This window comes from Silurus aristotelis (assembly GCF_946808225.1).
Source record: "Silurus aristotelis genome assembly, chromosome: 1".
Taxonomy (NCBI): domain Eukaryota; kingdom Metazoa; phylum Chordata; class Actinopteri; order Siluriformes; family Siluridae; genus Silurus; species Silurus aristotelis.
In genome coordinates, this window is record NC_139574.1 from 34,262,689 (window position 1) to 34,287,504 (window position 24,816).

The 24,816-nt window shown below is 47.4% G+C and overlaps 3 protein-coding genes across 3 annotated transcripts; all 3 read left to right on the top strand.

The window, feature by feature from the left end:
* Positions 1–10,738: 10,738 nt before the first annotated feature.
* LOC310733838 (uncharacterized protein) lies at positions 10,739–11,354 on the top strand (the record flags this gene model as incomplete). Its single annotated transcript, XM_083555270.1, has 2 exons — positions 10,739–11,056; positions 11,154–11,354. Exons 1-2 carry the CDS (start codon positions 10,742–10,744, stop codon positions 11,352–11,354), a joined length of 516 nt encoding a protein of 171 aa, XP_083411396.1. The 5' UTR covers positions 10,739–10,741.
* Positions 11,355–15,950: 4,596 nt separating this feature from the next.
* On the top strand, positions 15,951–16,566 carry LOC310733849 (uncharacterized protein; the record flags this gene model as incomplete). The annotated part of the gene is made up of 2 exons (XM_083555280.1): positions 15,951–16,268; positions 16,366–16,566. The coding sequence occupies exons 1-2, from the start codon at positions 15,954–15,956 to the stop codon at positions 16,564–16,566; spliced, it is 516 nt and encodes a 171-aa protein (XP_083411406.1). The 5' UTR covers positions 15,951–15,953.
* Positions 16,567–21,162: 4,596 nt separating this feature from the next.
* LOC310733856 (uncharacterized protein) lies at positions 21,163–23,602 on the top strand (the record flags this gene model as incomplete). Its single annotated transcript, XM_083555294.1, has 4 exons — positions 21,163–21,480; positions 21,578–21,712; positions 23,162–23,235; positions 23,419–23,602. Exons 1-4 carry the CDS (start codon positions 21,166–21,168, stop codon positions 23,600–23,602), a joined length of 708 nt encoding a protein of 235 aa, XP_083411420.1. The 5' UTR covers positions 21,163–21,165.
* Between the last annotated feature and the right edge of the window lie 1,214 nt (positions 23,603–24,816).

Here is a 24,816-nt window from a genome sequence, read left to right on the forward strand (position 1 = left end):
TACCATGCAGTTTCCATTTTTGTTGTTCATTGTGCATTGCTCTAATTACCCTCCAGATAAATGTATTTATTGCCTGCTTTATTTCTTATTTAGACGCCAAGCAGCTATTAATGCCAGTCAGAATTCACTGCATGTTTAGATTGCTCAGCATGTTCCAGCCATATCCACGGGTGATTCATAAACAACTAGTTTTAGATGAATCGGGTCAATTTGTTGCAGCATTGAACAAATCCTACGGATGGCTGATACCACTTATCTTTTTGAAATGATACTAAGACACTTCAAGACCATTATCGTTGATTTTGACATATCAGTATCAATACCAATACGTATGAAAGCCCTGATTTTACTTGTTAAATAGACTGCAATAGACCGGACTTCTTTATGGTTACATTTATTTGGAAAAAAAACCCTCCATCACACAAACCCTATTTGAACTGTCACATCATGTTTCTACATCCCTTCCTCTTTATAGGAAGAGGAGAATGTTGATACTTTTCCCTTCAAGCCCATTTCTTTTCTGACTGATCATCTGTCCTGCTTAAAAAAAAAAAAAATCTGAGAAAAGTAAAGATGACTCAGCAAGACCAAGATACACTATAGACAAAAGTTTGTGGACATCTAGACAAAAGTTCAGTCCCCATTTGCTGTAACCTCCACTCTTCTGGGAAGATTGTGTAGTGTGCATGTGGAGATTTGTGCTCATTTAGCCACCAGGGTGTTAGTAAAGTCAGGTACTGGTGTACAGTGAGGAGGCCTGGGGTGCAGTCAGCGTTCCAGTTCATCACAACGATGTTAATAGGGTTGATGTCAGAGCTCAGGTTAAAGTCAACCCATGTAAAGTGTAGGTACATAGAGTTTGCTTTGTGAACAGAGGCATTGTCATGCTGAAACAGGTTCGGGTCTCCTAGTTCAAGTGAAGAGAAAAATACAATGTTACCGCATCCAAAGACATCCAACACAATTGTGTTCCTACAACTTTGTGGTAACAGTTAAGTAAAAGAATCACTTATGCCTGGATTATTTGTTTTCATTTTTTTAAAGAATAGCAGGAAGGATTAATATATAAACCTGAAAAACGATTCACTCGATACAACACCAGTATTGATACTTCAGGTTTGACCCGCCTATTCCTAATATCTACACTCTCTGACTACACAAAAAGCACTGTACGGCTTAGCTCATTTTACACACTCATTTTCTGTCAGGTTATACAAGAAGTTTTAAAGAATCAGATCACCTCAGACGAGTCTTAACGCCTCATCAGAGCCTCGTACCAGAGCTTGGAAATTAACTGCTAGCTAGCAAAAAAGCATTCTGGCATAAAACTAGTTTTAATATGCCATTTGTCAGGGCATGTTGCATTCCGTAGCTCAGCATTGTGTTTTTACCCATCAATGTCTGGTGCTACAATACACAACATGATTTACACGAGTACATTGTACAACCACTGGGAATTTCTACCTCAGTCATGACAGCTAGCCGTTTCTCCGGGAAGATTATTGAAAATATAAGCCTTCATTTGGGAAATAGCAACAGCTAAAGCAAAATTGTAGGGTTTTTTTTATGTCAAACATTTAAGCTATTAGTTAGCAACTGTAAAAAAGAAAAAAAAAAGAAAAAGCATCAGCTGTGACCACACAACCTCAGGATGCATTCTTTCTGGTTTAAACAGAGATGTAACTCTTGTCCATATCATATTTCATCTACCACATTCTATCATTTCTGAAACCGATATTTGAAATGAGTCATCACCATAATGATGATTGTGAAAAAAAATGGAGCAGTATAATGCAATACGTCGAGTAAATCAAGAAAATCAAGCTCATTGTTATGTAACGAGGACACGGACAGATGCATGTGAAGGTTGTTTCTTAAATCCAAGGCCATGAAATCCAAAACGTGAAGCAAACCCGAAGTCTAAAAACCAAATAGGGTTAGGCAACCTACAAACTTACAACACTGGACTACCCTATAATCATGAATTTGGGACACATAAACAAGTCAGAAACAATATTCCAATCCAGAATAACTGGCTTGGCAAAGTCAGGCGTCCAGAGACAGCAATTAAACAATTACTTTGTAGTTGGTGCATGAACAAGAGTCTGTTTATTAAGGGTGTGTGTGTGTGTGTGTGTGAGTGTAATTGAGCTCATCCATGCCCAATTAGTTACTTGATGAGTGAGAGTGATGCTGTATGTGGGAATTGTAGTCCTAGCCATATTTGAAGGCTGTGGTGCTTGCTGGGAAATTGAGTTTTTGGCCAGGTGTGACCTGACATTCATTTACATACAGAACATAATATTCCATAAATCTGTATAAACAAGTAAAATGACATAAAATGATTGACACTATAAAATAAGGTTACAAAGGTACAAAACTTTTAAATCTTTCATGTATCAATTATAGGCCGTATCATATAACCACTTGTTTTCAATTGAATGATTAATAAAATTAAATGAAGCAAAATTTTTCTTTTTTTTATTTGATTATTAAAAAATTGCTACCTTGGTGTGACAGACTATGGCCTTGTTACATTCATTAGAAATTGTTTGCAGGAATTTGAACAGGTTAACGGAGCGATTTCATCACAAGCAGTGCACATTACCTGTTTAAAACACGCAACAGGACAGCTTACGTATTTGATTACAAAATCTAATAAAACAATACTGTATTTGTGGACACCTGATCACAAGAGTCGTATGTGCTTTTTGAACATTTCTTTCCACATTTAGTCCCTATTTCCTGTTATAGTAAGCTCCACTCTTCGGGGAAGATGGTCCAATTGATCTTCTTAGTGTGCTTGTGGAGATTTGTGCTTATACAGCCACAAGTGTGTAAGTAAAGTCAGGCACTGGTGTAGGTGAGGTGAGGAGGCCTGAGCTGCAGTTTATGTTTCAATTTATCCCACAGGTGTTCAATAGGGTCGAGGTCAGAGCTCTACAGCAGACCACTCAAGATCTCCAATCCATGCAAAGCATGTCTCCTAATGGAGTTGGCCTTATGCACAGGGATACTGTCATGCTGGAACAGGTTTGGGTCTCCTAGTTAAAGTGAAGGGAATATTGAATTCTACTGCATCCAAAGACATCAAATTAAATGGTGTGCTGCCAATTTTGAAGTAACAGTTTGGGAAAGAACCAATATGGCTGAAAAATTCAGGTGTGCCAATACTTTTTCTATCTGGTACAGTACATCGAAAAGTCAAAGCATAAAGAATCATTGATGAGTATTTAATGGTTATAAAGAAAATTCAATTAATTAATGCTTCAGTGTTGCTTTACATTAACACTTGATTAGAATACAGGTTTTTTTGACTGTTGGACATTATTTCCTTACAAATATGTAAATTCATTCTTTCCATTTCCTGAAATATAAATAAATATGTCATTTTAACCTGCATGACTCTGACCAGGATAAAGCATTTCATGAAAATGGAGGGAAATGGTAAATGTGTCACATTAAGTAATAGCAAGTCATGTTATTACCTCTCTATCATCTCTGTCTGACCTCTTTCTCTATCTAGTGCTTGGGCCGATGAGACGCCTGCAGCTAACTCATTTACATAAATAGATGCGATTGGTTAATCTGCAAGGAAAGGATTTGCTACAGAAGCTGTGCTAGTTCCTATTTCTAGCCGCTAAGTATTAGAATTCAATGGTGGGTTTTTTTAAAAGCTGAGGTTCGGACAGGCGACGCACTTCCTTTCTGGGTCTGCATCTGGACCACAGTCTGCCAGTTATTTGCATTAAAAAACCCAGCTTGACTCTTTGACTTGCAAACATTTATATAATTAATGTATGGTATGCAAAACCTTCAACCTAAGGACCATGAATAAAAAAAATAACTTACAGCAGCAAGTCAAAAGTAGATTAATTGCACTGGAAAATTGCAGACCTGGCAATGCGTCCTCCCCGGGTATGCGCTCTAAGGGGTAGTACTCCTTCAAAATATATTATACTGTATACCTCTGATATGTTGTATGCACAGGAGTGTCAGGGTGTGCCCGTGCCAACGCCGAGCAAAGTGTGTGAATGGAAAAATAAACAAAACAAATATGTAATTTCACAATTTATAATAAATCCTGTATGAGGATCATATATAGTACATACACTATATGTACAAACGTTTGTGGACATCTGACCATAAGTTTAGTATGTGCTTTTTGAACATTCCTTTCCACATTAAGTCGTCCCTATTTGCTCTTATAATAACCTCTATTCTTCTAAATGTACTTGTGGAGATTTGTGCTCATTCAGCCACAAGGGTGTTATTAAAGTCAGGTACTGATGTACCAGAGATGAGGAGGCCTGGGGTGCAGTCAGCATTCACATTCATCCCAAAGGTGTTCAATAGGGTCGAGTTCAGAGCTCCATAGCAGAAAACCTCCAAACCATAGCACAGAGTCATTGTCATGCTAAAACATACTTCAAAATGTAATTCTACCATATCCAAAATCCTATACAATAGAGTGGCAATTTTGTGGTAACGGTTCGGTGAATAACTACATATGGCTGGAAAAGTCAGGTGTCCCAATACTTTTGCTCATAAAGCATATACAGTTTAGCAGAAATGTTACTAATTGTCATTTTAAAGAGGTGGGAAGTAAATGCAAAAGAAAATCATTTAAATTTGAGCAAATAATAAAAAAAAACAACAACAGACAAATGAGACAAACTATAAGGGGACACTTAAATACATTTATTAATTTAGAGGTGACAAGTAACAGGTGTGAATGATCAGTGACCTGTTTTAAACACGCAACAGGATCACAGCTCTGATCACTGAGCACCTGAACCATTTATATCTTCATTTAGATTAAACTTCAATTTGATTTAGCCACTTTTCCATTTAGACCTCACTGCAACCCTCCAATGGTTTTCTCCACTCTGCTGCTGTGTGCATAATTTGTGTTTGCTGGCAGTTGCAGTAATTTAAAATATACTTTATGATATGGGTTTTTTTTCCCGAGAATGGGACTGTGTCCTGTAAAAATGTTACACTGCAAATAAAAAAAATAAATACACTATATGGAAAAAAGTATTAATAATATAAAGTATATTTCCTTTTTTCCCAAACTGGTACCAGAAAAAGTTGGAGGCACACAATTATATAGAGTGTCTTTGGATGCAAAAGCATTACATATTCCCTTCACTTAAACTAGGAGACCCAAACCTGCTCCAACAGCTCCATAAATATATGGTTAACATGGTTTGGAGTGGAAGATCATCTGCTGTAGAGCATTGACCTCAACACTACTGAACACCTTTGGGATGATTTTAGAACGCTGACCGCACCCCAGGCCTCCTCACCTCACCTACATCAGTACCACACTTTTCTAACACCCTTGTGGCTGATGAACACAAATCGCCACAAACACATTCCAAAATCTAGAGGGGGCATCTTCCTAGGAGAGTGGAGGTTATTCTAATTGAGACTAAATGTGGAATGGGATGTTTAAAATGCACATACCAATCTTATGTCAGGTGTCCGCAAACTTTGGTCCATATAGTGTAAATAAATAATTCAATAATTTAAATAAATTAAAAATAAAACTACTAATAATTTAGGTGTAACTATACATGTATTCATATTAACAAAAAAAATCTGATCCCTGCCAAATGTAATAAGTGGCGGACCGCAAGTTTGTTTAGACTCTGCCTCGCACTTGAGGTGTTTTTTTTTTTAATTATTATTATTATAATTTGAAAACATACACAACAATGCCAGGGGTATAAAAAAGAAAGTAGAGTTACTGTGTATACAGTGTCACTTACACAACGTCACTGTGGAAATATGATTTGTAGTGCATTGTAAAACTCAGTTAAGTGCTATGGATTCTTTAGAGTTTTTTGTCCAGCTTCAAGAGTTTCTCTTTAAAAGAGAAAATCCTGACAGTTCCGCATATCATGGGAGTGAATGAATGAAGGATGGAAGGAATGAAGACTTATTATTATTTTGGCTTCTCCAATTAGGGGTCGCCACAGCAGATCATCCATTTCCATAGCCCCCTCCATGGCTCCATCCTCAGCGTTCTTCTACTGATATACCCCATGTCCCTCCTCTGCACATGTCCAAACCATCTCAATCCTATCTCCCTCACTTTGTCTCCAAAATGTCCTACATGTCTCTCTTACAAACTCGTTTCTAATCCTGTCCATCGTCGTCACTCCCAATGAAAATCTCAACATCTTTAGCTCTGCTACCTCCAGCTCCACCTCCTGTCTTTTACTCAATGCCACTGTCTCTAAACCATACAACATCGCAGGTTTCACCACAGTCCTATAAACGTTCTCTTTCACGTTTGCAGATACCCTTCTATCACAAATCACTCCTGCTATCACTCTTCTCCACCCACTCCACCATGCCTGCACTCTTTTCTTCACTTCTCTAACACACTCTCCATTACTTTGCAATGTTGACCCCAGGTACCTGAACTCCTCTCATTTAAACACATGTACTCTGGCTTACTCCTACTGACTTTCATTCCCCTTCTCTCCAGCATGTACCTCCCCCTCTTCAGGCTCTTTTCAACCTCCTCCCTACTCTCACCAAAAATCACAATATTATCCGCAAACATCATAGTCCATGAAGACTCCTGTCTGACCTTGTCTGTCAACCTGTCCATCACCACTGCAAACAGGAAAGGGCTTTGAGCCGATCCTTGATGCAGTCCAACCTTCACCTTGAACCAGTTGCTCAAAATACTCCTTCCATCCCCTTAACACACCCTCCTCACTAGTCAACACATTTCCATCTCCATCCTTTATCGCTCTAACTTGCAGCACATCCTTCCAAGCTCGGTCCCTCTGCCTGGCCAAACGCTTTAAATCTTTTTCTCCTTCTTTAGTGTCCAACTTCTCATACAGCTTCTCATATGCCTTTTCCTTGGCTTTTGCCACATCCCTCTTCACCTGCTGCCACATCTCCTTGTACTCCTGCCTACTTTTCTAATCACTCTGTTGATCCCAATTCTGTTTTGCCAACCTCTTGCTCTTTATGCTTTCCTGCACTTCCTCATTTCACCACCACGTCTCTTTGTCTTTCTTTCTATTTCTAGATGTAACACCAAATACCTTTCTAGCTGTCTCCCTTATCACTTCTGCAGTAGTTGCCCAATCATCCAGCACTTCTTCACCACCACTGAGCCCCTGTCTGACCTGAATCTCATACTACAGTTTTCCTCCTTCAGTTTCCACCATCTTATTTTTCTGTCTATCATCACTCTTCTCCTCAATTCAATTTTCAATTCTTTTTTATTTGTATAGCGCTTTTAACAATGAACATTGTCTCAAAACAGCTTTACACAGATAATGCAGTGATTACTGCACTCTTACTGTACTCCTCCTTCAGAATCACCCCTACACTAGTTCTCGTTCCATCCACACCATGATAGAACAGTTTAAACCCACCTCCACCTTTTTTCTGGTCTTACTCCCTTTCCACTTGGTCTCCTGAACACACAACATATCTACCTTTCTCCACTCCATCATATCAACTACCTCTCTCCCTTTACCTGTCATAGTACCAACATTTGAAATACCAACCCAAACCTCCACTTTACTACACTTTTCCTTTTCCTGCCATCTTTGTATACATCTTCCTACTTTCCTTCTCCTCCTTTAGCCAACAGTAGCCCAATTTCCCCTTCAGGAACTCAAACTGCTTCGAAACGCTATGGGAACGCCCCTGCGTGACCGCACTCTAAACCACGTGTGTAATCTGACCAGTAGGCGTTTGGAACGTGACGTCATCAGCGGGCGACGTCGCGTAAACAGAAAGCTACAAATGGCTGCGAGATGGACCAGATGCTAGCTTTCTGCTCGTTCAGGTAAGCGCTGTTTCGCTGTGTTTTCTCTGATCGAGTGATGGCTTGCAGACAGAATTTCCGAAAGTGTGTTCATCCATGTCCGCGTTTTATTACCGGTAAGGATTCGCATGATCGGTGTGTTGTTTGCCTGGGAGTGGAGCATGCACAGTCAGCTCTCGAGGGAGTCAATTGCTTGCATTGTAGCCGCATGGCTATGGGCACACATCGCTCCCGGAGAGCGCTCTTTAAGAAAAGCTCTCTCCCTCGGGGCTCCGGCCCCGCTCTCACCGAGACGAAGCGGCGCCGGCGCTCGTGGGGCTCGCAGGCCGATTTAGCGGATGAGTCCGCTTCAGCTTCGTCTGCTGAATTGAGCTTCGGCTCTATCTGAGAAGCAGGCCCGATGGCTGCTACTTCTCCCGGTATGAGCAGCGCAGCATTACATGTCTCTCTCTCCGAGGAGGGTGAGCTGATGAATGCTAGCGAGCCCGTGGAGTCCTCTCAGCCTGTGCTGTATGAGGAACTCCTCGAGGTTGTGATATGAGCCGTTGCTAAGCTGGATCTAGCTTGGCCAGTGGAGCAGCAAAAACAGCACGCACCCAGTAAGCTGGTTGAGCGCTTTCTGCATCCTGTGTCACTTTGAGGTGTCCAGTTCCTGGTAAACCCTGTACTCAGTGCGTACTTCGTCTCACCACTCCTCGCTCTACCCGAACGTGGTTGGGGCTAAGGCAAGCGGCTATGGGACGATGCTGTGTGTTGAAAAGATGCTAGCCAGCTATCTCTCTCCTACCATGGCATCGCCGCCACTAAACCACTACGTGCTACATCGGCTTTACCAGGCTGACCTGCTACGTGATTTGGATGAGGGACTTAGCTCCGGGGCCGCTGACATTAAGGAGTTACGTCGTGCTGCCGACTTAACCCTTCGGGCCACGAAACACACGGCGCGGGCCGTTGGTCGGTCCATGGTGGCCCTGGTGGCCACAAAGAGGCTTCTGTGGCTCACCTTGTCCGACCTCCCAGACAAGGATAGAGCTGTGCTCTTGAACGCACCGATGGCTCCTCCTGGCCTGTTTGGAGCCGGCGGTCGTGAACAGGTTTCAGGAGTCTAATAAGCAGTCGGCTGCATTTCAGCAGTACCTCCCTCGCCGATCTCGTGGGCGGCAGCCCCAGCCTCGTCCTTCCAGGCACCGCGAAACCCAGAAACAGAGGGGCCCAAAAAGGAGCAGGCTGACCTGAGGGTCACCCTCGTCTCCAGCAAACGGGCTGTGGTGCGAATATCCTGATGATCTTCGGTCGAGGGGGCGGTGTACACCTCATGCTACGGTGGCCGTCCCTCCCCCGCACCACCAGGAGGCCGGGCCGTTGGCTCTGCCACAGGATGTGCTTCAGAGCACGGCCGCCCTCCAGCGGGCGTCTCCCTCCACTTCCGCCCAAAGTCTCAGTACGCCCCAGCTGCTCTGAGTGGGTCAGAGGCCAGTCCCGAGGGGCTGGTTCCCCTGAGGAACTTTCTGGTGGCTTGGGAGGGGCTGCCAGAGGTCTCCTGGTGGGTCCTGTGGACAATAGAGGGCGGTTGCGTGATTCAATTTGCGTACTCTCCTCTCCGTTTCAACGGGATGTGTCCCACCCTGGTGGGTCCCGAGCAGGCTCTGGTCCTGAAACAGGAAGTGCGCACACTCCTGGGGAAAGGGGCCATCGAGGTGGTCCCCCCCTCGGTTCAAGAGTCAGGCTTCTACAGCCCGTACTTCATTGTTCCGAAAGCGGTGCGTCCTAAACGCCAGCAAAAGCGTGCTTTCTCCAGCACACAGAACCACCTTTTTGGGCATAGTGTGGGACGCGGCCAGGATGCAGGCACAGTTGTCGCCTGCTCGGGTCAAAGTCATCCTCACTGCCGTCAGGAGAGTGCGGGAAGGCCAGCCACTCACTGTAAGGCAGTTCCAGAGGCTGCTAGGGCTCATGGCAGTGGCGTCCAGCATAGTTCCGCTCAGGCTCCTGCACATGAGGCCCCTCCAGTGGTGGCTCCGGGGCAAAGGGTTTTCCCTCAGGCTCGATTCTCCCCCTGCTTTTGTTGTGCAAACCACCCAACACCTGTGAGGCCTGGCACATTTGCATTTGTTTACTGAGACTGTGAGAGCCTAGTGAGTTCAGGAGACCCACGAGAGCTTGAATTTAGAGCTTGAACTAGCAGAGTTGTCTTCAGCTTTACTGTTAAATTCTGTATATCCTTGTAAAGGACCCTAAGTTGTCGGAGTTCCTCCAGAATGGCCGCCTTATCTTCACAGAGTTGCCAAATCTCCTGTAATGTCATAGGCAGCTTGTCATTGCTTGGTAAACTGTGTGTCTGCCTCTAGTGTAGCCTGTAGATACAGCCAGTTTTGATCTGTTCTCCCTCGAAATTTAAGCTCTCGTGGGTCTCCTGAACTTATTTTACTCTGAGGGAGATGGTAAACAACAGTGTGAACTACCAGTGGCCATTCGACATCGTGCAACCTGTCACTCAGCACTGACTATTCAGCAGAGTCATTCAGCACTGACCATTCAGCAGTGGTCACTCAGCAGTGGCCGTTCAGCATGCATTCTGCATCACGCAACCTACTGAACAGCAGCTAAGATAGCAAGAATCACCTCATATGCGATCAGTTCTATACCCAGTAAAGTTGAGTGTTCTGAATCCTGTACTATGTTTTGACTGACACGCTGGGGCGAGTACAATCCCCTGATCAGCGCACACCAGATAGTGAAAATCCTAACATTTTGTCCTTCGAGCTGGAAAGGAAACCTTCCTAACAATTGTTCGTGATTCTGTCCATTGTGACTGTGTATGTAAGGGAGTGGCATTGCATGACTACAGCACAGTGCTGTGCATTAAAGCAGACCGACCCAGGTGGGAGAATCATTTCTTCTTTGCATTTTTGAGAACGCACATCAGGATCAATGCAACGCAGGAAGAACCTCTCCGCGCAACAGGCTTTGGCCTGGCTTCAGGAAATAGACGAAGCAGACTCTGATAAAGGAGAGATTTCATTTGTCCAGCAGGCCACTGATACCTCCTCAGAAGAATCCGAAAAGGAAACGGAACAAGAACCCAACATGCCTCCACGGAAGATGCACCGTGGTACTGGGAAGCCCTGTCTGAGCCAGACGGCAAAAGACGGCACTGTGTGGGTAGAGGAGGACAATGGAATGCCCAGTGCAGTAGCAAATCACTTGTGCTTCACTGCGCAAGCTGGAACCACAGAGTCTGCTAAGGTTTGTCATTGCCATAGTACATATGATATTTATATAAACCCATTTAGAGTGAGGTTAATGTAAATTTACCATTCTCTATTTGTTCATCTTCTGACAGCGTAAAATTACAAGCGTGCTCCAAAGCTTCCTTTGCCTGTTAGATGTGGGAATGCTGCAGACCATCAGGGAGTGCACAGTCCATCAAGCCCGCAGAACAGAGCCGGACTGGAATTTGGCAATTCATGACCTGATGGCATTCATTTCAATTCTGTTTGTAAAAGCAATCATGTGTCCCGTTGGTGCCATTGTGGATTGCTAGTCAGAAAGCTTTCTGGTGCCATTAATCAAAGAGACAATGCCCCGAGATAGATTCATTTCAACCTCCTCCCTACTCTCACCAAAAATCATAATATTATCCGCAAACATCATAGTCCATGAAGACTCCTGTCTGACCTTGTCTGTCAACCTGTCCATCACCACTGCAAACAGGAAAGGGCTTTGAGCCGATCCTTGATGCAGTCCAACCTTCACCTTGAACCAGTTGCTCAAAATACTCCTTCCATCCCCTTAACACACCCTCCTCACTAGTCAACACATTTCCATCTCCATCCTTTATCGCTCTAACTTGCAGCACATCCTTCCAAGCTCGGTCCCTCTGCCTGGCCAAACGCTTTAAATCTTTTTCTCCTTCTTTAGTGTCCAACTTCTCATACAGCTTCTCATATGCCTTTTCCTTGGCTTTTGCCACATCCCTCTTCACCTGCTGCCACATCTCCTTGTACTCCTGCCTACTTTTCTAATCACTCTGTTGATCCCAATTCTGTTTTGCCAACCTCTTGCTCTTTATGCTTTCCTGCACTTCCTCATTTCACCACCACGTCTCTTTGTCTTTCTTTCTATTTCTAGATGTAACACCAAATACCTTTCTAGCTGTCTCCCTTATCACTTCTGCAGTAGTTGCCCAATCATCCAGCACTTCTTCACCACCACTGAGCCCCTGTCTGACCTGAATCTCATACTACAGTTTTCCTCCTTCAGTTTCCACCATCTTATTTTTCTGTCTATCATCACTCTTCTCCTCAATTCAATTTTCAATTCTTTTTTATTTGTATAGCGCTTTTAACAATGAACATTGTCTCAAAACAGCTTTACACAGATAATGCAGTGATTAAAAATGAATATGTTCTTTATGAGTAAAAGACAATTATCATCACACCTTCAACTTCCAGCTTCACGTTCATCACCCTATCAGAAACTCTCTTCACCTCCACTACACCTTTGATGTCACCCATATGAGGATGGGTTCCCCTTTGAGTCTGGTTCCTCTCAAGGTTTCTTCCTCATATCATCTAAGGGAGTTTTTCCTTGCCACTGTCGCCACGGCTGCTCATCAGGGACAAACGCACACCATTCACCTTCACTGTTGTTTTCTGTAAAGCTGCTTTGAGACAATGTCTGTTGTGAAAAGCGCTATACAAATAAACTTGACTTGACTTGACTTGACTACACTCTTACTGTACTCCTCCTTCAGAATCACCCCTACACTAGTTCTCGTTCCATCCACACCATGATAGAACAGATTAAACCCACCTCCACCTTTTTTCTGGTCTTAATCCCTTTCCACTTGGTCTCCTGAACACACAACATATCTACCTTTCTCCACTCCATCATATCAACTACCTCTCTCCCTTTACCTGTCATAGTACCAACATTTGAAATACCAACCCAAACCTCCACTTTACTACACTTTTCCTTTTCCTGCCATCTTTGTATACATCTTCCTACTTTCCTTCTCCTCCTTTAGCCAACAGTAGCCCAATTTCCCCTTCAGGAACTCAAACTGCTTCGAAACGCTATGGGAACGCCCCTGCGTGACCGCACTCTAAACCACGTGTGTAATCTGACCAGTAGGCGTTTGGAACGTGACGTCCTCAGCGGGCGACGTCGCGTAAACAGGAAGCTACAAATGGCTGCGAGATGGACCAGATGCTAGCTTTCTGCTCGTTCAGGTAAGCGCTGTTTCGCTGTGTTTTCTCTGATCGAGTGATGGCTTGCAGACAGAATTTCCGAAAGTGTGTTCATCCATGTCCGCGTTTTATTACCGGTAAGGATTCGCATGATCGGTGTGTTGTTTGCCTGGGAGTGGAGCATGCACAGTCAGCTCTCGAGGGAGTCAATTGCTTGCATTGTAGCCGCATGGCTATGGGCACACATCGCTCCCGGAGAGCGCTCTTTAAGAAAAGCTCTCTCCCTCGGGGCTCCGGCCCCGCTCTCACCGAGACGAAGCGGCGCCGGCGCTCGTGGGGCTCGCAGGCCGATTTAGCGGATGAGTCCGCTTCAGCTTCGTCTGCTGAATTGAGCTTCGGCTCTATCTGAGAAGCAGGCCCGATGGCTGCTACTTCTCCCGGTATGAGCAGCGCAGCATTACATGTCTCTCTCTCCGAGGAGGGTGAGCTGATGAATGCTAGCGAGCCCGTGGAGTCCTCTCAGCCTGTGCTGTATGAGGAACTCCTCGAGGTTGTGATATGAGCCGTTGCTAAGCTGGATCTAGCTTGGCCAGTGGAGCAGCAAAAACAGCACGCACCCAGTAAGCTGGATGAGCGCTTTCTGCATCCTGTGTCACTTTGAGGTGTCCAGTTCCTGGTAAACCCTGTACTCAGTGCGTACTTCGTCTCACCACTCCTCGCTCTACCCGAACGTGGTTGGGGCTAAGGCGTGCGGCTATGGGACGATGCTGTGTGTTGAAAAGATGCTAGCCAGCTATCTCTCTCCTACCATGGCATCGCCGCCACTAAACCACTACGTGCTACATCGGCTTTACCAGGCTGACCTGCTACGTGATTTGGATGAGGGACTTAGCTCCGGGGCCGCTGACATTAAGGAGTTACGTCGTGCTGCCGACTTAACCCTTCGGGCCACGAAACACACGGCGCGGGCCGTTGGTCGGTCCATGGTGGCCCTGGTGGCCACAAAGAGGCTTCTGTGGCTCACCTTGTCCGACCTCCCAGACAAGGATAGAGCTGTGCTCTTGAACGCACCGATGGCTCCTCCTGGCCTGTTTGGAGCCGGCGGTCGTGAACAGGTTTCAGGAGTCTAATAAGCAGTCGGCTGCATTTCAGCAGTACCTCCCTCGCCGATCTCGTGGGCGGCAGCCCCAGCCTCGTCCTTCCAGGCACCGCGAAACCCAGAAACAGAGGGGCCCAAAAAGGAGCAGGCTGACCTGAGGGTCACCCTCGTCTCCAGCAAACGGGCTGTGGTGCGAATATCCTGATGATCTTCGGTCGAGGGGGCGGTGTACACCTCATGCTACGGTGGCCGTCCCTCCCCCGCACCACCAGGAGGCCGGGCCGTTGGCTCTGCCACAGGATGTGCTTCAGAGCACGGCCGCCCTCCAGCGGGCGTCTCCCTCCACTTCCGCCCAAAGTCTCAGTACGCCCCAGCTGCTCTGAGTGGGTCAGAGGCCAGTCCCGAGGGGCTGGTTCCCCTGAGGAACTTTCTGGTGGCTTGGGAGGGGCTGCCAGAGGTCTCCTGGTGGGTCCTGTGGACAATAGAGGGCGGTTGCGTGATTCAATTTGCGTACTCTCCTCTCCGTTTCAACGGGATGTGTCCCACCCTGGTGGGTCCCGAGCAGGCTCTGGTCCTGAAACAGGAAGTGCGCACACTCCTGGGGAAAGGGGCCATCGAGGTGGTCCCCTCCTCGGTTCAAGAGTCAGGCTTCTACAGCCCGTACTTCATTGTTCCGAAAGCGGTGCGTCCTAAACGCCAGCAAAAGCGTGCTTTCTCCAGCACAGAGAACCACCTTTTGGGCATACTGTGGGACGCGGCCAGGATGCAGGCACAGTTGTCGCCTGCTCGGGTCAAAGTCATCCTCACTGCCGTCAGGAGAGTGCGGGAAGGCCAGCCACTCACTGTAAGGCAGTTCCAGAGGCTGCTAGGGCTCATGGCAGTGGCGTCCAGCATAGTTCCGCTCAGGCTCCTGCACATGAGGCCCCTCCAGTGGTGGCTCCGGGGCAAAGGGTTTTCCCTCAGGCTCGATTCTCCCCCTGCTTTTGTTGTGCAAACCACCCAACACCTGTGAGGCCTGGCACATTTGCATTTGTTTACTGAGACTGTGAGAGCCTAGTGAGTTCAGGAGACCCACGAGAGCTTGAATTTAGAGCTTGAACTAGCAGAGTTGTCTTCAGCTTTACTGTTAAATTCTGTATATCCTTGTAAAGGACCCTAAGTTGTCGGAGTTCCTCCAGAATGGCCGCCTTATCTTCACAGAGTTGCCAAATCTCCTGTAATGTCATAGGCAGCTTGTCATTGCTTGGTAAACTGTGTGTCTGCCTCTAGTGTAGCCTGTAGATACAGCCAGTTTTGATCTGTTCTCCCTCGAAATTTAAGCTCTCGTGGGTCTCCTGAACTTATTTTACTCTGAGGGAGATGGTAAACAACAGTGTGAACTACCAGTGGCCATTCGACATCGTGCAACCTGTCACTCAGCACTGACTATTCAGCAGAGTCATTCAGCACTGACCATTCAGCAGTGGTCACTCAGCAGTGGCCGTTCAGCATGCATTCTGCATCACGCAACCTACTGAACAGCAGCTAAGATAGCAAGAATCACCTCATATGCGATCAGTTCTATACCCAGTAAAGTTGAGTGTTCTGAATCCTGTACTATGTTTTGACTGACACGCTGGGGCGAGTACAATCCCCTGATCAGCGCACACCAGATAGTGAAAATCCTAACATTTTGTCCTTCGAGCTGGAAAGGAAACCTTCCTAACAATTGTTCGTGATTCTGTCCATTGTGACTGTGTATGTAAGGGAGTGGCATTGCATGACTACAGCACAGTGCTGTGCATTAAAGCAGACCGACCCAGGTGGGAGAATCATTTCTTCTTTGCATTTTTGAGAACGCACATCAGGATCAATGCAACGCAGGAAGAACCTCTCCGCGCAACAGGCTTTGGCCTGGCTTCAGGAAATAGACGAAGCAGACTCTGATAAAGGAGAGATTTCATTTGTCCAGCAGGCCACTGATACCTCCTCAGAAGAATCCGAAAAGGAAACGGAACAAGAACCCAACATGCCTCCACGGAAGATGCACCGTGGTACTGGGAAGCCCTGTCTGAGCCAGACGGCAAAAGACGGCACTGTGTGGGTAGAGGAGGACAATGGAATGCCCAGTGCAGTAGCAAATCACTTGTGCTTCACTGCGCAAGCTGGAACCACAGAGTCTGCTAAGGTTTGTCATTGCCATAGTACATATGATATTTATATAAACCCATTTAGAGTGAGGTTAATGTAAATTTACCATTCTCTATTTGTTCATCTTCTGACAGCGTAAAATTACAAGCGTGCTCCAAAGCTTCCTTTGCCTGTTAGATGTGGGAATGCTGCAGACCATCAGGGAGTGCACAGTCCATCAAGCCCGCAGAACAGAGCCGGACTGGAATTTGGCAATTCATGACCTGATGGCATTCATTTCAATTCTGTTTGTAAAAGCAATCATGTGTCCCGTTGGTGCCATTGTGGATTGCTAGTCAGAAAGCTTTCTGGTGCCATTAATCAAAGAGACAATGCCCCGAGATAGATTCATTTCAACCTCCTCCCTACTCTCACCAAAAATCACAATATTATCCGCAAACATCATAGTCCATGAAGACTCCTGTCTGACCTTGTCTGTCAACCTGTCCATCACCACTGCAAACAGGAAAGGGCTTTGAGCCGATCCTTGATGCAGTCCAACCTTCACCTTGAACCAGTTGCTCAAAATACTCCTTCCATCCCCTTAACACACCCTCCTCACTAGTCAACACATTTCCATCTCCATCCTTTATCGCTCTAACTTGCAGCACATCCTTCCAAGCTCGGTCCCTCTGCCTGGCCAAACGCTTTAAATCTTTTTCTCCTTCTTTAGTGTCCAACTTCTCATACAGCTTCTCATATGCCTTTTCCTTGGCTTTTGCCACATCCCTCTTCACCTGCTGCCACATCTCCTTGTACTCCTGCCTACTTTTCTAATCACTCTGTTGATCCCAATTCTGTTTTGCCAACCTCTTGCTCTTTATGCTTTCCTGCACTTCCTCATTTCACCACCACGTCTCTTTGTCTTTCTTTCTATTTCTAGATGTAACACCAAATACCTTTCTAGCTGTCTCCCTTATCACTTCTGCAGTAGTTGCCCAATCATCCAGCACTTCTTCACCACCACTGAGCCCCTGTCTGACCTGAATCTCATACTACAGTTTTCCTCCTTCAGTTTCCACCATCTTATTTTTCTGTCTATCATCACTCTTCTCCTCAATTCAATTTTCAATTCTTTTTTATTTGTATAGCGCTTTTAACAATGAACATTGTCTCAAAACAGCTTTACACAGATAATGCAGTGATTAAAAATGAATATGTTCTTTATGAGTAAAAGACAATTATCATCACACCTTCAACTTCCAGCTTCACGTTCATCACCCTATCAGAAACTCTCTTCACCTCCACTACACCTTTGATGTCACCCATATGAGGATGGGTTCCCCTTTGAGTCTGGTTCCTCTCAAGGTTTCTTCCTCATATCATCTAAGGGAGTTTTTCCTTGCCACTGTCGCCACGGCTGCTCATCAGGGACAAACGCACACCATTCACCTTCACTGTTGTTTTCTGTAAAGCTGCTTTGAGACAATGTCTGTTGTGAAAAGCGCTATACAAATAAACTTGACTTGACTTGACTTGACTACACTCTTACTGTACTCCTCCTTCAGAATCACCCCTACACTAGTTCTCGTTCCATCCACACCATGATAGAACAGATTAAACCCACCTCCACCTTTTTTCTGGTCTTAATCCCTTTCCACTTGGTCTCCTGAACACACAACATATCTACCTTTCTCCACTCCATCATATCAACTACCTCTCTCCCTTTACCTGTCATAGTACCAACATTTGAAATACCAACCCAAACCTCCACTTTACTACACTTTTCCTTTTCCTGCCATCTTTGTATACATCTTCCTACTTTCCTTCTCCTCCTTTAGCCAACAGTAGCCCAATTTCCCCTTCAGGAACTCAAACTGCTTCGAAACGCTATGGGAACGCCCCTGCGTGACCGCACTCTAAACCACGTGTGTAATCTGACCAGTAGGCGTTTGGAACGTGACGTCCTCAGCGGGCGACGTCGCGTAAACAGGAAGCTACAAATGGCTGCGAGATGGACCAGATGCTAGCTTTCTGCTCGTTCAGGTAAGCGCTGTTTCGCTGTGTTTTCTCTGATCGAGTGATGGCTTGCAGACAGAATTTCCGAAAGTGTGTTCATCCATGTCCGCGTTTTATTACCGGTAAGGATTCGCATGATCGGTGTGTTGTTTGCCTGGGAGTGGAGCATGCACAGTCAGCTCTCGAGGGAGTCAATTGCTTGCATTGTAGCCGCATGGCTATGGGCACACATCGCTCCCGGAGAGCGCTCTTTAAGAAAAGCTCTCTCCCTCGGGGCTCCGGCCCCGCTCTCACCGAGACGAAGCGGCGCCGGCGCTCGTGGGGCTCGCAGGCCGATTTAGCGGATGAGTCCGCTTCAGCTTCGTCTGCTGAATTGAGCTTCGGCTCTATCTGAGAAGCAGGCCCGATGGCTGCTACTTCTCCCGGTATGAGCAGCGCAGCATTACATGTCTCTCTCTCCGAGGAGGGTGAGCTGATGAATGCTAGCGAGCCCGTGGAGTCCTCTCAGCCTGTGCTGTATGAGGAACTCCTCGAGGTTGTGATATGAGCCGTTGCTAAGCTGGATCTAGCTTGGCCAGTGGAGCAGCAAAAACAGCACGCACCCAGTAAGCTGGATGAGCGCTTTCTGCATCCTGTGTCACTTTGAGGTGTCCAGTTCCTGGTAAACCCTGTACTCAGTGCGTACTTCGTCTCACCACTCCTCGCTCTACCCGAACGTGGTTGGGGCTAAGGCGTGCGGCTATGGGACGATGCTGTGTGTTGAAAAGATGCTAGCCAGCTATCTCTCTCCTACCATGGCATCGCCGCCACTAAACCACTACGTGCTACATCGGCTTTACCAGGCTGACCTGCTACGTGATTTGGATGAGGGACTTAGCTCCGGGGCCGCTGACATTAAGGAGTTACGTCGTGCTGCCGACTTAACCCTTCGGGCCACGAAACACACGGCGCGGGCCGTTGGTCGGTCCATGGTGGCCCTGGTGGCCACAAAGAGGCTTCTGTGGCTCACCTTGTCCGACCTCCCAGACAAGGATAGAGCTGTGCTCTTGAACGCACCGATGGCTCCTCCTGGCCTGTTTGGAGCCGGCGGTCGTGAACAGGTTTCAGGAGTCTAATAAGCAGTCGGCTGCATTTCAGCAGTACCTCCCTCGCCGATCTCGTGGGCGGCAGCCCCAGCCTCGTCCTTCCAGGCACCGCGAAACCCAGAAACAGAGGGGCCCAAAAAGGAGCAGGCTGACCTGAGGGTCACCCTCGTCTCCAGCAAACGGGCTGTGGTGCGAATATCCTGATGATCTTCGGTCGAGGGGGCGGTGTACACCTCATGCTACGGTGGCCGTCCCTCCCCCGCACCACCAGGAGGCCGGGCCGTTGGCTCTGCCACAGGATGTGCTTCAGAGCACGGCCGCCCTCCAGCGGGCGTCTCCCTCCACTTCCGCCCAAAGTCTCAGTACGCCCCAGCTGCTCTGAGTGGGTCAGAGGCCAGTCCCGAGGGGCTGGTTCCCCTGAGGAACTTTCTGGTGGCTTGGGAGGGGCTGCCAGAGGTCTCCTGGTGGGTCCTGTGGACAATAGAGGGCGGTTGCGTGATTCAATTTGCGTACTCTCCTCTCCGTTTCAACGGGATGTGTCCCACCCTGGTGGGTCCCGAGCAGGCTCTGGTCCTGAAACAGGAAGTGCGCACACTCCTGGGGAAAGGGGCCATCGAGGTGGTCCCCTCCTCGGTTCAAGAGTCAGGCTTCTACAGCCCGTACTTCATTGTTCCGAAAGCGGTGCGTCCTAAACGCCAGCAAAAGCGTGCTTTCTCCAGCACAGAGAACCACCTTTTGGGCATACTGTGGGACGCGGCCAGGATGCAGGCACAGTTGTCGCCTGCTCGGGTCAAAGTCATCCTCACTGCCGTCAGGAGAGTGCGGGAAGGCCAGCCACTCACTGTAAGGCAGTTCCAGAGGCTGCTAGGGCTCATGGCAGTGGCGTCCAGCATAGTTCCGCTCAGGCTCCTGCACATGAGGCCCCTCCAGTGGTGGCTCCGGGGCAAAGGGTTTTCCCTCAGGCTCGATTCTCCCCCTGCTTTTGTTGTGCAAACCACCCAACACCTGTGAGGCCTGGCACATTTGCATTTGTTTACTGAGACTGTGAGAGCCTAGTGAGTTCAGGAGACCCACGAGAGCTTGAATTTAGAGCTTGAACTAGCAGAGTTGTCTTCAGCTTTACTGTTAAATTCTGTATATCCTTGTAAAGGACCCTAAGTTGTCGGAGTTCCTCCAGAATGGCCGCCTTATCTTCACAGAGTTGCCAAATCTCCTGTAATGTCATAGGCAGCTTGTCATTGCTTGGTAAACTGTGTGTCTGCCTCTAGTGTAGCCTGTAGATACAGCCAGTTTTGATCTGTTCTCCCTCGAAATTTAAGCTCTCGTGGGTCTCCTGAACTTATTTTACTCTGAGGGAGATGGTAAACAACAGTGTGAACTACCAGTGGCCATTCGACATCGTGCAACCTGTCACTCAGCACTGACTATTCAGCAGAGTCATTCAGCACTGACCATTCAGCAGTGGTCACTCAGCAGTGGCCGTTCAGCATGCATTCTGCATCACGCAACCTACTGAACAGCAGCTAAGATAGCAAGAATCACCTCATATGCGATCAGTTCTATACCCAGTAAAGTTGAGTGTTCTGAATCCTGTACTATGTTTTGACTGACACGCTGGGGCGAGTACAATCCCCTGATCAGCGCACACCAGATAGTGAAAATCCTAACATTTTGTCCTTCGAGCTGGAAAGGAAACCTTCCTAACAATTGTTCGTGATTCTGTCCATTGTGACTGTGTATGTAAGGGAGTGGCATTGCATGACTACAGCACAGTGCTGTGCATTAAAGCAGACCGACCCAGGTGGGAGAATCATTTCTTCTTTGCATTTTTGAGAACGCACATCAGGATCAATGCAACGCAGGAAGAACCTCTCCGCGCAACAGGCTTTGGCCTGGCTTCAGGAAATAGACGAAGCAGACTCTGATAAAGGAGAGATTTCATTTGTCCAGCAGGCCACTGATACCTCCTCAGAAGAATCCGAAAAGGAAACGGAACAAGAACCCAACATGCCTCCACGGAAGATGCACCGTGGTACTGGGAAGCCCTGTCTGAGCCAGACGGCAAAAGACGGCACTGTGTGGGTAGAGGAGGACAATGGAATGCCCAGTGCAGTAGCAAATCACTTGTGCTTCACTGCGCAAGCTGGAACCACAGAGTCTGCTAAGGTTTGTCATTGCCATAGTACATATGATATTTATATAAACCCATTTAGAGTGAGGTTAATGTAAATTTACCATTCTCTATTTGTTCATCTTCTGACAGCGTAAAATTACAAGCGTGCTCCAAAGCTTCCTTTGCCTGTTAGATGTGGGAATGCTGCAGACCATCAGGGAGTGCACAGTCCATCAAGCCCGCAGAACAGAGCCGGACTGGAATTTGGCAATTCATGACCTGATGGCATTCATTTCAATTCTGTTTGTAAAAGCAATCATGTGTCCCGTTGGTGCCATTGTGGATTGCTAGTCAGAAAGCTTTCTGGTGCCATTAATCAAAGAGACAATGCCCCGAGATAGATTCATTTCAACCTCCTCCCTACTCTCACCAAAAATCACAATATTATCCGCAAACATCATAGTCCATGAAGACTCCTGTCTGACCTTGTCTGTCAACCTGTCCATCACCACTGCAAACAGGAAAGGGCTTTGAGCCGATCCTTGATGCAGTCCAACCTTCACCTTGAACCAGTTGCTCAAAATACTCCTTCCATCCCCTTAACACACCCTCCTCACTAGTCAACACATTTCCATCTCCATCCTTTATCGCTCTAACTTGCAGCACATCCTTCCAAGCTCGGTCCCTCTGCCTGGCCAAACGCTTTAAATCTTTTTCTCCTTCTTTAGTGTCCAACTTCTCATACAGCTTCTCATATGCCTTTTCCTTGGCTTTTGCCACATCCCTCTTCACCTGCTGCCACATCTCCTTGTACTCCTGCCTACTTTTCTAATCACTCTGTTGATCCCAATTCTGTTTTGCCAACCTCTTGCTCTTTATGCTTTCCTGCACTTCCTCATTTCACCACCACGTCTCTTTGTCTTTCTTTCTATTTCTAGATGTAACACCAAATACCTTTCTAGCTGTCTCCCTTATCACTTCTGCAGTAGTTGCCCAATCATCCAGCACTTCTTCACCACCACTGAGCCCCTGTCTGACCTGAATCTCATACTACAGTTTTCCTCCTTCAGTTTCCACCATCTTATTTTTCTGTCTATCATCACTCTTCTCCTCAATTCAATTTTCAATTCTTTTTTATTTGTATAGCGCTTTTAACAATGAACATTGTCTCAAAACAGCTTTACACAGATAATGCAGTGATTAAAAATGAATATGTTCTTTATGAGTAAAAGACAATTATCATCACAACTTCAACTTCCAGCTTCACGTTCATCACCCTATCAGAAACTCTCTTCACCTCCACTACACTCTTACTGTACTCCTCCTTCAGAATCACCCCTACACTAGTTCTCGTTCCATCCACACCATGATAGAACAGTTTAAACCCACCTCCACCTTTTTTCTGGTCTTAATCCCTTTCCACTTGGTCTCCTGAACACACAACATATCTACCTTTCTCCACTCCATCATATCAACTACCTCTCTCCCTTTACCTGTCATAGTACCAACATTTGAAATACCAACCCAAACCTCCACTTTACTACACTTTTCCTTTTCCTGCCATCTTTGTATACATCTTCCTACTTTCCTTCTCCTCCTTTAGCCAACAGTAGCCCAATTTCCCCTTCAGGAACTCAAACTGCTTCGAAACGCTATGGGAACGCCCCTGCGTGACCGCACTCTAAACCACGTGTGTAATCTGACCAGTAGGCGTTTGTAACGTGACCTCCTCAGCGGGCGACATCGCGTAAACAGGAAGCTACAAATGGCTGCGAGATGGACCAGATGCTAGCTTTCTGCTCGTTCAGGTAAGCGCTGTTTCGCTGTGTTTTCTCTGATCGAGTGATGGCTTGCAGACAGAATTTCCGAAAGTGTGTTCATCCATGTCCGCGTTTTATTACCGGTAAGGATTCGCATGATCGGTGTGTTGTTTGCCTGGGAGTGGAGCATGCACAGTCAGCTCTCGAGGGAGTCAATTGCTTGCATTGTAGCCGCATGGCTATGGGCACACATCGCTCCCGGAGAGCGCTCTTTAAGAAAAGCTCTCTCCCTCGGGGCTCCGGCCCCGCTCTCACCGAGACGAAGCGGCGCCGGCGCTCGTGGGGCTCGCAGGCCGATTTAGCGGATGAGTCCGCTTCAGCTTCGTCTGCTGAATTGAGCTTCGGCTCTATCTGAGAAGCAGGCCCGATGGCTGCTACTTCTCCCGGTATGAGCAGCGCAGCATTACATGTCTCTCTCTCCGAGGAGGGTGAGCTGATGAATGCTAGCGAGCCCGTGGAGTCATCTCAGCCTGTGCTGTATGAGGAACTCCTCGAGGTTGTGACATGAGCCGTTGCTAAGCTGGATCTAGCTTGGCCAGTGGAGCAGCAAAAACAGCACGCACCCAGTAAGCTGGATGAGCGCTTTCTGCATCCTGTGTCACTTTGAGGTGTCCAGTTCCTGGTAAACCCTGTACTCAGTGCGTACTTCATCTCACCACTCCTCGCTCTACCCGAACGTGGTTGGGGCTAAGGCGTGCGGCTATGGGACGATGCTGTGTGTTGAAAAGATGCTAGCCAGCTATCTCTCTCCTACCATGGCATCGCCGCTACTAAACCACTACGTGCTACATCGGCTTTACCAGGCTGACCTGCTACATGATTTGGATGAGGGACTTGGCTCCGGGGCCGCTGACATTAAGGAGTTACGTCGTGCTGCCGACTTAACCCTTCGGGCCACGAAACACACGGCGCGGGCCGTTGGTCGGTCCATGGTGGCCCTGGTGGCCACAAAGAGGCTTTTGTGGCTCACCTTGTCCGACCTCCCAGACAAGGATAGAGCTGTGCTCTTGAACGCACCGATGGCTCCTCCTGGCCTGTTTGGAGCCGGCGGTCGTGAACAGGTTTCAGGAGTCTAATAAGCAGTCGGCTGCATTTCAGCAGTACCTCCCTCGCCGATCTCGTGGGCGGCAGCCCCAGCCTCGTCCTTCCAGGCACCGCGAAACCCAGAAACAGAGGGGCCCAAAAAGGAGCAGGCTGACCTGAGGGTCACCCTCGCCTCCAGCAAACGGGCTGTGGTGCGAATATCCTGATGATCTTCGGTCGAGGGGGCGGTGTACACCTCATGCTACGGTGGCCGTCCCTCCCCCGCACCACCAGGAGGCCGGGCCGTTGGCTCTGCCACAGGATGTGCTTCAGAGCACGGCCGCCCTCCAGCGGGCGTCTCCCTCCACTTCCGCCCAAAGTCTCAGTACGCCCCAGCTGCTCTGAGTGGGTCAGAGGCCAGTCCCGAGGGGCTGGTTCCCCTGAGGAACTTTCTGGTGGCTTGGGAGGGGCTGCCAGAGGTCTCCTGGTGGGTCCTGTGGACAATAGAGGGCGGTTGCGTGATTCAATTTGCGTACTCTCCTCTCC